The sequence below is a fragment of the Balaenoptera borealis genome (assembly GCF_965194805.1).
Source record: "Balaenoptera borealis genome assembly, chromosome: 1".
NCBI lineage: Eukaryota > Metazoa > Chordata > Mammalia > Artiodactyla > Balaenopteridae > Balaenoptera > Balaenoptera borealis.
The window spans coordinates 40,701,206-40,713,457 of record NC_138860.1 but is presented as its reverse complement, the minus strand read 5'-3'; the positions used below and the strand labels follow the sequence as shown (position 1 = coordinate 40,713,457).

At 45.6% G+C, this 12,252-nt stretch overlaps 2 protein-coding genes across 8 annotated transcripts in view; both read left to right on the top strand.

The window, feature by feature from the left end:
• Positions 1 to 12,252, top strand: part of RD3 (RD3 regulator of GUCY2D) — a 411,139-nt gene that overhangs the window by 90,412 nt on the left and 308,475 nt on the right. The window lies entirely within an intron of this gene.
• LPGAT1 (lysophosphatidylglycerol acyltransferase 1) overlaps positions 8,937 to 12,252 on the top strand; it is a 76,452-nt gene continuing 73,136 nt past the window's right edge. For 4 of the 7 annotated variants that reach the window (XM_082400409.1, XM_082400405.1, XM_082400403.1 and 1 more), the window contains exons 1-3: positions 9,151 to 9,288; positions 9,546 to 9,737; positions 10,601 to 10,865. In XM_082400409.1, coding sequence (XP_082256535.1) covers positions 9,615 to 9,737; positions 10,601 to 10,865 — 388 coding nt within the window. In that variant the 5' untranslated portion in view covers positions 9,151 to 9,288; positions 9,546 to 9,614. Of the gene's footprint in view, positions 9,289 to 9,350; positions 9,738 to 10,600; positions 10,866 to 12,252 lie in introns of those variants that run through there. The other 3 variants (XM_082400407.1, XM_082400408.1, XM_082400404.1) reach the window with 3 other exon arrangements.

Sequence of the window (12,252 nt, the reverse complement as noted above, 5' to 3'; positions counted from 1 at the left end):
TTAGTTTCCGGGTTGTCTCTGGCCAGCCATTCTGACTCAGGGTCCTTCCTGGCGGCACGTGCAACCACTCAGCCAAGATGGATTCCAGCGAGGAGGATTCTGGGAGGCTGGTAGGACATGTGGACTGGCATCTCCTCTCTCCTTTTGACCTTTCCCGTATTCTTCTGGTTGGCGGTGGCTTGTTAGTTCCGTGTTCCTTACCAGGATCTCCTGTCGTAAAATAATTCATGCAAATTGTTACTGTCTTTGCCTGGCCAGGGCGGGTGGTTTCGGTCTGCGTTTCCCCTAACACTTGAAGAGGCAGCATTTTAGCCTCACTCTTTTGCGGAGAGCCTTGTTTAAGTCACAGTACTTAAAACAAGAGCTTGTGCTGAGAAGACCTTATAATAGGAAACCAAGAGATGAGGGATTCTTTGTCGACGGTTCCCAATTTACAATCAGGTTCTCTTTCAAGAGCATGTAAGTTTGCATTTCCCCATAGAAATAATACTCTAGGTGAGAGGAAGTAGAGAGGCAGGGCCTGCCAGGTTTTGGGGTGATGGAGGGTGGGACCCTCCCTCCAGGGCCTGCAGCTGGCTGTGCTGGGAGGGAGGAGCTGGGATCCCCCCAGCCCTACTCTGGGGTTTCTCCAGGCTGTGTGGTTGCCAGTAGCTGATTCTTTTTTTTTTTTTACAAGCCATGGACAGTTTTTAATTTTATTTATTTATTTATAGCCATAAAATAAATTGGGTCTGTGTTGGGTCTTCGTTTCTGTGCGAGGGCTTTCTCTAGTTGTGGCAAGTGGGGGCCACTCTTCATCGCGGTGCACGGGCCTCTCACTATCGCGGCCTCTCTTGTTGCGGAGCACAGGCTCCAGACGCGCAGGCTCAGTAATTGTGGCTCACGGGCTTAGTTGCTCCGCGGCACGTGGGATCTTCCCAGACCAGGGCTCGAACCCGTGTCCCCTGCGTTGGCAGGTGGACTCTCAACCACTGCGCCACCAGGGAAGCCCGCGGTAGCTGATTCTTAATAATTTAGATCTCCACTTCAGTTTATGCTTTGAAGACAGAAGTTAAGAGAAACAAAGGATTTGAAAGCATGTGTTATAAACTATTTCTTAAAGACATTTCAAGAGAAAACCACTTGTAAAGAAATTCTTTCCTTACCCTGCTTACTTCTTTCAACCAGTAAGTACCTGCCTACCTCAGGGGGTTATTGGTAACACCAAGCAATGTGTGTGTGTGTGTGTGTGTGTGTGTGTGTGTGTGAGAGAGAGAGAGAGAGAGAGAGAGAGAGAGCGAGAGAGAGAGAGAGCACTTTGTTGATACAAGGCAAGGCACTGGGGAAATGCAAGGTGGCATGATTTTCATTATGACAGTCTCAGCCAACAGGGTCAGTCCCCAAGATGACAAATCAATCTTAAACACACAGTTTGAAAAGGAGCAGGGTGAAAATTTCTGCTTAAACCCCTTATGATTTAAGCTGATGAGAACCTCGGAAAGAGCCAAGCTGCACTGCTGAAGACTTGGATAAGAGGGGAAATTTAACCCAGATAAGGACAAGTAATAACGCTTTAGAGGAAACATTAAACACGTTATCAGACCTGAATGGCTTGTTAACTTCTGATGCATCAAATCGTCAGAGAGCAGGTGTAGCAGAGAAAAGGTAGGCTGGGCGGGGAAGCGGGACCTCTGTAACCTGGCTAAGGGACTGCATGGGGACCCAGGACACCATAGAGGGTCACCAACCATTTGCCAGGACTGAGTAGTTTCCTGGGCTGTGGGACTTTGAGTGCTAAAATGATGAAAGTCCTGGGTAAACCAGGAGTTGGTCGCCTTAAGACCACAGCAGCTGTTTCTGGTGCTCTCTGGGATGAACAAGCCGTGTAACTTCCCCATACCTTCTTTCCTCTGTTCATAAGTGGAATTATCCTGTGTTCCTTTTCCACAGGGGAATTCCTCTTCCTTAACAAATATCACTAAATTTCACCACCCCAATGCCAGAACAAAGACGCTGCAGTGGGTTGTTTTTTTTGTTTGTTTTTTTTAAATTTGTGGGAAAACCCAGAAACATAGGATACTTATGAGTTAAAAGCTTCCAGACAAGTTAGGAGTCCGTTGTCAATGGTAGGACTTGGAATTGTGAAAGAAAGCTTCAGACATGTGATTCCATGGGATCTCCTGAGGATAAATGTGAGGTTAGAGGAAAGGGAGAAGAAGCTAGTACAAAGCAGATAGGGTACTCTTTCCAGAAAGAAGTCAGTGCTGGGAAATTCTGTGGACACAGTCCAGGGAAATTGCCAAGCTGGAATTCAGGTTAACTGTAAAGAGAGCAGTTTTGTCTGGAAGCTAAGCAGAATCCAGGACCCTGAAAAGACCTAACTTTTCTGAGGGTCTAGAGAGGCTGAAGAAAGTAGATTTGGCTTTAAACTGGAGGATGGACTGTGGAAGGACAGAATGACTGAAAGGATCAAGCTACTGAAGGACCATCAGATAAAGAAGTGAGAAGGAGGAGCTGGAACTTGTTTGCAGTCTGAGTGGGGTAATGTGAAATTATGCACCTGGAACTTCTCAATCTGTACATCTTATATGCCGAGACCTCCCTGTACTGCAGGCTCAGAATCAGGCAGGTAATTGTGCTATCCACTGCAACAAGCATGCAGAAGGGATGTGTGAGAGCAAAGATGCAACAAGCATGCAGAAGGGATGTGTGAGAGCAAAGATGCAACAAGCATGCAGAAGGGATGTGTGAGAGCAAAGAATTAAGCCAAAACTGTGGGGTGCTCTCTATATAAATGCAGTAGTTATTCAGAGAAGGGACTCTGGAGTCCCGGATGAGAAGACAGACTTCCCGTGGTTGTTAAAAGATGGTCAGAGAGAAAGAAGGATGGCTTTCCAGGTAGGGGAATAGCCAAAGCAAAGCTACGGAATGTGTTTGTTTAAAAGTAGAGGAGGCTGGTTGGGAAGTAAATGAGAACTGAAGGAGAATTTGACAATGTTTCCCAGCCTTTCGTTTCATGGCAGTCATTGACAATGGTGATAATGGGTTGGGGTAAATGGAGGCCACCAGTTTGTACCCTAGAGTGCCAGGCTCTGCCTTGGGAACCTCACTGAGACACAGCAGCGTGCATGGCCCGTTGGTTGATAAACTCTAGGATAATGAGTGAGGAACCTGGTGTTGAGGTCCTGAAGTAAACCAGACAGAGAGAGTCACACTTGATTTGCTAGGATGTGGAAAAACAATGTCAAAACTTGAGCAGGAAAATAAAATGTTAAAAATGGTACTTTAAGCCAAGTACTACAACCACATCATCTAGGATGGATTGGGAGTAGATGATAGCTTGAGAATGAGGAAGGAAGATATTGTAATAATAAAAGGGGTAATATTATTGTGTACAATTAGTGATTCAGCTGAGGTGCTTCTAGCCACTGAAAAAATCTTTTTTTTTTTTTTTTTTTTTTGTGGCTGCGTTGGGTCTTCGTTGCTGTGCGCGGGCTTTCTCTAGCTGCAGAGAGCAGGGGCTACTCTTCGTTGTGGTGTGCAGGCTTCTCACTGCGGTGGCTTCTCTTGTTGCAGAGCACAGGCTCTAGGCGCGTGGGCTTCAGTAGTTGTGGCACGTGGGCTCAGTAGTTGTGGCTCGCGGGCTCTAGAGCACAGGCTCAGCAGCTGTGGCGCACGGGCTTGGTTGCTCCGCGGCATGTGGGATCTTCCCAGACCAGGGCTCGAACCCGTGTCCCTCGCATTGGCAGGCAGATTCTTAACCACTGCGCTACCAGGGAAGCCCGAAACAATCATTTTTAAAAGGTTGAAATACATTTTAAGATGAAGTATTAGCAACATTTATTGCTTCTGGCTGTGGTTTGGATAATGATGGTGGTGATGACAATGATGGTGGTGTCACCACTCAAGGTTTCCTCCTGTCAACTTAAAAAAATGAAATGATTTAGTCTGAATAAATTAAATGAACATTGAATTCAATTTTTTTTCCTACCAAATATAAGGCACTAAGCTAGACATTGGAAAAAAATGAGAAAGACAGGTGATATGGAACCTCTAATTTTAGCAGAGAACCTGAAATGTAAAACATCCAAGCCTGTTACAGTATGGTAAGCATTGGGATATAAAAATGCACACAGAGGAAGAATGAAGTCTGGGGGTGGGGCTGGGGGTATGGATCCTTTGATATCTTAGCTGGACCACGAAGATGAGTAGGATCAAAAAGACACAGAGAGGGGAAATTCCTTGGTGGTCCTGTGGTTAGGACTCCACGCTTCCACTGCCGGGAACCTTGGTTTGATCCCTGGTCGGGGAACTAAGGTCCCACAAACTGTGTAGTGCAGCGCCACCCCCTCCCAAAAAAAAGCATAGAGAAGGGAAAAGCATGAACAAAAAAATGCATGAGCTTGTATGTGTGAAGTTGCACAGTGCATCCTTTCAAGATGGTGTGAGAAGGGAGTGATAAGAGATGAGGCTGGAGAAGAGTAGCATCCTCTGAAACTTCCTCTCAATCTCTCTCTCTTTCTCTCACCCTCTTGGTGGAGAGTGGCTTTTCTACCAGCCTCTCCTAGAGAGGCACTGTAGTTTGTGGTCAGGAGAATGGGCTCTGGAGCCTGAGAACTGGGAATTGAGTTGCAGCCCTGCCACTTGCTGGCTGAGTGACCTGGGGCAGATCACTTACTCTCTCCATCAGTAAAATGTAGGTCCTTATAAGGTCTTTGTGAAGAATGAATGAGTTGATGCATGGAAAGCAGGCACTGAGAACAGGGCCTGCAGTGTTGAAAGTGATCAATAAATGTGAGCTATTATTACTATTTTAACATAATCATCAATAACATGTCATTATTTTAGTTATTATGTTAGGAAAAGACAATTTTAAATCTGAATTTGTCTCATTCTTAGGGGTACTACATGATTTCGTAGGTTCTGTCAGCAAAGGAACTTGCTGAAATAGCCTCTCCAAAATATCTTACAAGAATACTTCTCCACTACAGTACCGGGGAATCTACCGATAGAAATGCTTTTAAGGAAGTCCTTTATAAAATGTTAATACTTCAGGAAGAGGGAATGTGGGTTTTAGCCATTAGCAACTCAGCAGGGATTAGTTTACCACACTAGGCAGGAAAGACTGGGCTGAACTAAGGAAATGCAATGTTGGATAGGTGAGAAAGAAGGTTCTAGCTTAGAGTGTTGTCTGTTGGGGGTGGAGGTCTTAGGTGGGGTCTTCAGGGCCCCTTGGAAAGTACGTACCATTTCAGTATCAAGAGGGGAAAAAGGAAATTAGTCGAAGAGGAGAGGGACATAGAGAAGAAGAGAGAATTGTTTACTTCACAAAACTGTTTAGGGTCAACCTTGTTAATAACAAGTTGCTGAAATGGCTTAAATAAAGCTGTAGTCAAGTCTTGTCTAAAAAATTTTAAGGTTATAAGTCCTAACATATTATATGTAAAATGATTATGGATACTAATATAGAAGAAAAATATATATTATATATTTCATATATTTATATATATTTAGGTATATATATATCTCCCTTTTTGTTTGAAGTTAAAACTGACAACAGTCAGAATGCATGACTGTCTCGGGGTGCTATTTTCTAGGCTGCAACTGTTTCTAGTGATGTGGGAGGCCGGTATCAAGTCATTGCATGTTTATAAAACTGCTGATTGGGTTTCCCCTAGAGAGGAAATATTTCATTGGCGCTTTAGTGCAGAAACCGGTAAAGGTAGGTGAAATGTTTTTATAATTGCCACCAGGACAAACGGAGAGCCCAGGAGGATTCTTCTGCCCAAGGGAGCTCCTCCCTGGTTATAACCTAATTTGTGGGATGTATGTGGACCAGATGGGTGGAATTAAACCTTCTCAGGTGTTGTGGTTAGATTGTTTTAAAATGTCTAGAGACTCCTGGAAATGTGAGAAGTCATATTTCTCTTTCAAAGGACCATCCTCTTGTGGTTCAAATGTGGGCTTTTGAGACTGAAACTATAACTCTTGTGGCTATAGGGTGGGGTCTCCTTGTTTTCCTTCTTCCCCTATTGGGCTGTACTATAGGAAGGTGGCAAAATTCTTAATTTATGTTTGTGTTTTGATAAACCTGGGTCTAAGGGAGCTGGACAGGGGACTGGAGGCTAGTTAGTCATTGAAGAAGGCCCTTGCTTTCTATAGATCTTCTACCCTGAACAACTGGCCATCTCAACCTTCTTATTACAGTCGTTCAGAGCATATATGCATCTGTCTGCCTGTGGTATTGTGAAAATAAGCTACAGAAAAATCTCAGGAGGCTGCCTCAGTAAACTGAAAGCTGGCAGGGGAAAAAAACATATAGGCAAGAGGGAGGTATTATATGTAAGGTAAAAGAATACAAAACATATATCTTAAATGAACTCTGAAATACAAGAAATAAATATAAGCGTCATCTGAAATTGTTCCCTGAAGAAGCCAGACCAAATGCAGTTCCTTATCCATGGTAGACACTGAATGAATTGTCTGGAAACTGAACACGCTGCTGTGGTCAAGAAAGTTAAGAAGATAAGCCCCCTCATTCACCCTGGGCAATGAAAGAGGACATACCTACACCTGAAACACGATGTGCTTAGCTTGAAGATAAGTCTAATGAAGTTGGAGCCAGTCAAGAGGGGACTAGCTGAAAGATTCAAGATTAGCGTTTCCACATCTCTCCCATAAAGAGCTACTGAAATGGCAGAATTCTGCAGTGTAAACAGTAAAAAGATGATGTTATGGTTGAATGGTGTCCCCCTAAAATTCATATACTAAAGCCATAACCCTCAGTACCTCAGAATGTGGCTATATTTGGAGATAGGGCCTTTAAAGAGGTAATTAAATTAAATGGGGTCACTAGGGTGGGTGCTAATCAGTGTGACTGGTATAAGGACTGGTGTCCTTGTAAGAAGAGATTGGGACACGAAGAGCAGACACCAGACACCTGCATGCACAGACAGATGACTATGCGAAGTCACAAGGAGAAGATGGTCATCCACAAGCCAAGGCAAGAGGCCTTAGAAGAAACAAACCCTGCCAACACCTTCATCTTGGACTTCCAGCCTCCAGAACCGTGAGAAAATAAATTTCTGTTGTTTAAGCCACCCAGTCTGTGGTATTTTGTTATGGCAGCCCTAGCAAACTAATACAGATGAGAACAGATATGATTAAATGATTTAAAATCATGAAGGGTCAAGAAAAGGATGTGATTATCTCAGGATACCTCTAGGTCAGAGTTTCTTAAAGCATGGTCTGTATACTCTACCTGCATCAGAACCACCTATGACATTTTTTAAAAGCATGTTCTCAGGCCCCTCTGGACCTAGAGTATTAAAATTTTCTGGTATGAGGTCCAAGAATCTTTTTTGTAGGCACCACAAGTGATGTTTTGCATGCTAAAGTTTGACACCCACTGTGCAAGGTCTTGCCCAACCTCTGGCCCTTTTCTGGGCATGACTGATTGGTACTAATTACATCTCAGCAAGTGCTGGAGTATCTGAAGCTCTGGCAGATGCTCTGTGATCCGGGAACCGGGTACAGATCACATGGTAGGTTCTCTCTCTCCAGGTGTCAGCCAGTGTTTGCCAGCGTGTGAGGAATGCTGAATGGGATGGACCTAATGGAATCTTAGGGGAGTTTATTCTTGATTCTTGGAAGAATATATGCCTTACCTGTCTTACCCACTTAAGAGTATAATGACATATTTTAAACAATAATCTACAGTACATATATTATTTCTCTCATGAGATTTATTTAAAGATGCTATTGCCCTGGCACCTAAATTCTCAGAGGAAATACAAGGAATGGAAAGGTCATATTTAACTTTTCTATTGCTATACATCATTTGATCTTATACAGAAAGATCTCTGACAAGGTCTGTGCCTTTTTATGCCCTGTACAGTTAGAATATAATGCTGGTGAAATAGATAAGCAACATATATAAATAAAAACAAATTAATAATAAATGGAAAGAAATCTAATAAATTATTTCAGCCAGGCTCTGTGCTTTCATATTTCCTCATCACCCAAGGGAGTAGAAATAGAATATATTCTTTCACATGTTCGTAAGGTGAGTTTTCTTTTCTTCATCTGTGAGCCAAAGAGGAGCTGAAGTTAAGGGCTGAGAGAGAGAGAGAGAAGTCGTTGAGAGTCCAAAACAAACACAGTGATAAACATTTTGTAGGCGGAATAAGTGGCATTCTGATTTAAACATGGCAGTTCACTAGGAGCACAAAAAAATGTGCACCCCTCCTCCCCCCATTTAAGGGATATAACAAGATTTTATAAGTTTTTTTTTTTTTTTAGTACTGAAATTTAGGTAGGCCATATGAGAATGTTCAGGTGGGCAGGCCATTGGGCGATTTCTCTATTTTTCTTCTGGTGGTCCAACCTTTGAAACAGAATGCAACTACGGTACCTCGGGAATAACCAGGCCTGTCCGGGGTACTTATGGCCACAAATTTTTGAGCACTTACTCAATGACTTGTCACTGCCTACATGCTTTTTCCTCCTTGACTAACTAAATTTCAGTGTCTCTGTGTAGGCCGCTCATTCCCACTGGATTCTTTTTGGGGCGGAGGGGGCGAGAGGATGGATGGGGCATCAGAATTGTCATTAATGTTCTTCCAGGTGCTTTCCAGGAACAAGAGTTCTGGCACTTAACATGAATTGATTTTAAACTCTAGACCTTAATACTCTGGGGAGATTCAGAAGAAAAGCCATGAGAGCAACTGGGTTTCATTAGGAAAGAGAAAAGGACATTCAGTCTTCAAGGAGACAGCTTTCCAGTTTGGGCAGCGATAGCGTTTGTCAGGAGAGAGAGCCCTAACAATGAAAAACGGCTGTTTTGGCTAAAAAGCGGCTCTCAATTTGGACCAAATCACTCGTGTGGTGTAAGAATTGGTGCTCATTCCTAGATCTTTCCGAGCGGCCCTCTTCCTCGGTCCCGGGCTGAGCCAAGTCCCGGCCTAGGTGTTAGGCAGCCCCAAGGGCCTCGATCCGCGGACAGCGGGATTCCTGGCGCTGGCGGCGCCGGCGGCGGGTTGAGCAGGCGGACGACGGCGGCCGCGCCTTCATTAGAGGGCGCTCTGGGGGCGGCTCTGCAGCAGTCCCGACTCCCGCCGCTTCCTCCCCGCCAGCCCCGGCGAACGCGGCTGGGCCCTGGGGACCGAGTCTCGGCGCCGCCGTGGACGGGGCGCGGGGCGCGCCGCAGCCGGAGCGGGGCCGGGCCCCGCCGCTCCTCCTTCCGCCTGCCATGCAGTCTTCCGGCTCCTCTGGCTCCCGTAGCCCCAGCCGGGGCCGGGCCAGCCCGAGGTAACCCCAGGCTCGGTGGGCTCAGGCCCCAGGGCTGCGGCGGGCTGGGCCCGGGGAGGCGCTGGGGGGCCGGGGAAGGGGTGTCGTAGTCGCGTGGCCCGGGGAGGAGGCGGCGGCGGCGGCGGCGGCGGCATGAGGGACGAGAGCGCGGTAGGCCCCAAGAAGGAGGCGGGGGCGCTGGGTATCCGCCCGCCTCCCCGGGACCCGCCCCGGTGACAGGTCTGGCCTCTGAGTCCCCGCCGTCCCTCTGTCCGCAGGCAGCTGCGAGGGGAGTAGGGCGTCCGCGCGCCCGCTCGCGCCGCGCCTCGGCCGCCGCTGCCGGGTCCATGACCGCGACCCCTCGGCCGGGGACACCCGCCGCCGCCGCCGCGCAGCACCGCGTCCCGGGCCGCCGACCCCCGGCCCCACCGGCTCCCGCGCTCCACCGCCCGCCGCCCGCGCCCGCCGAGGTGAGCCCGGCGCGCGGGCCGAGACCGCCGCCCTAACCCTTCCACATCGCGGAAACCGCGGCGGGCCCCACCCGCCCCCTGAGCGCTGCCGTCGCCTCCTCTTCCCCGCTTCTTTCATCATCCCTGGTTTCCCTGGTGGGGACGGTGCTCCTCATCCCTGGCCCTTTGCCTCCACCTCCTTCTGCGATTGCTCCCCTCCCCCTACTCCTGTCGTTAATCCTTTTTTCCTTATTATCGCCCACTTTCTTCCTCTCACCCTTTTGCCTTCTTTTCTGCCGCCCCCCTTTTTTTCTGTAAAAAAAAAAAAAAAAGGAACACAAGACCCGATTTGCCGCAAATGAACAATTTTAACTCTTTTTGCTAACGCGAGAGACCTTTTAAAGGAATAAATCAGTGCAGGAAGGGTGGTGGTGAGGGTACCGAGGTCGCAGTGTCTGGGAGATTTGATCGAGAGGTCCCCGTTTTAGTCTTCTTTTCACTCGTATCGTCAGTTTGGAGATACTGAGGGTGTGTGAAGCAAGTGGGTCTATTTTTCTTCGTTAAAGTCCAACAGAAGACTGCAGTCAGACGCGGTGCGGGCCGGCCACAGATTAGTTGGTGGGAATAGTGTTATCATTTGCTAAATATATTATGACATAGCTGTGCCTCCGTGAGCAGCTCCCTTGACCTTGTGCGGCTCCTCCTCCCTTGCTCTCTGTCCCCCTCTGGAATTTCCCGGACAGATCGCCGAGGTAATACACTAGGAAAGCTTAGACTCTCGATGTTTTCATTTATTTTTGTGCTGGAGGTGATTTCTCTGTTGGTGACTATCTAGATGTGTTTAATCCATTTTCCTTTTTAAATGAATTTTCTTTTCATCTCAGAAAGACAGGACAGTCTCCAATGTGAGAATGGCTGTGACTTTGGAAGAAGCTCCGTGGCTGGGCTGGATCTTGGTGAAAGCCCTGATGAGATTTGCCTTCATGGTCGCCAACAACCTGGTTGCTATTTCCTCCTACATCTGCTATGTAATTGTGCTTCAGCCCCTTCGACTGCTGGACAGTAAGCGGTTCTGGTATATTGAAGGAATCATGTACAAATGGCTTTTAGGAATGGTGGCTTCTTGGGGATGGTATGCTGGATATACAGGTAAGAATGAGAGTACTTTTAAAATGCATATTAAAAATTTTGTAATGTTATGCTTAAGTCAGGAGCCATGATTTAAAAAAAATATATATATATATTACACTTTGGGTGGAAGATGCTTTGACTACTGAAAAAATAAATAGAAAACAATTCTATTGAGTTGTTTTTTTCCAGAATCCTAATTTAGGAAGGATGATATTTTCAGAAGTATAATTTCATAATTATATATTGATAAATTCCTTAAATAATGTTTTTAAATGATTGACGTCTATTAAAACCAGTCTGTGAAAGCTCTCCTAGAGGAATAGGAGTGAGTTTTATAGGGCTTCAGGGGTTGGAAAATGAAGAGGTGAGATATTTAGCCCATAATCATTGGGCATTAAGAAAAACTACTGAGCCCCATTTGTGCTAAGATAGTTTAATAAGTTTTTTCATAGTGTGCCGTACTGTGTTCACATTTGAAGCCAAGCAAAAAATGGCTTTCTTTTCTGTTACGTGTTTCTTTGGTTTACTAGAATCTATGTTTTATCTCATAATTCAATATTAGAATATTAAGTATAAGAAATTAAGTTTTATCCCTGTTAAGCTAACTTATCTTCTGAGTGTCTTTTAGTAGATTTTTATTAATTCTATTCTGAAGCGAACTTTTAAAGAACTGAATAAGTAGTGTTTATTTTCTGCTTATAAGCCTTATGTGCTTTGAGAACTTATGCCCCTGCTGTGAAAATTCTGTATTGTTTATTATATTTATTTGACTTTTTTCCTCTAAGAATTAGGATAAAGAAAAAAACACTGAGGTTTCTGGCATTTGTCTTAGACATTGAGGCTTTATCAGGGAATTGTATAGCTGATAAGCTCCTTAGAGATAGTGCCGCAGGTGCTGTAGGTCGTATCTTGGAAGAGTGAGGAGGGTCCTCTTAGGGTGGAACTGCACTGCAGTTCCCCATTGAAAATGTTCTGTCTCCCTCTTTCCTGCCCAGGCTACATCTCCAGATTTTATCCACGCATGTGAGGGCACTGACAGCACACAGCTTTTATGGAGTCTGACAGTCTCTTGCTAGATCAGAGTGCTCTTAGTTGCCCCAGATGAAGCCTTTTCTCCTTGTGGCAATGCCATTTATTATTCTGCAAGACGTGAAGCCTGGGGAATAGCGTAGGCATTGCTTCTTAGTTACGTGTCTTGTTGAGATCCCAATGCTCTTTAGATACAGTAGGTGAACTTCGAGTCCTTTTTTTGGGACCTGGTGGTAGCAGTAGTAGTGGGAGAGGAAAAAAAGTGAAGTTTTCATCTATGGTGTTGAATTCTTAACCTGAACTGCACTGCTGTCATAGAATTGCTTTGCTCTGTGTAGTCTGAGCTTCCCCTAGTATGCTATGCGGTATTAGTGGC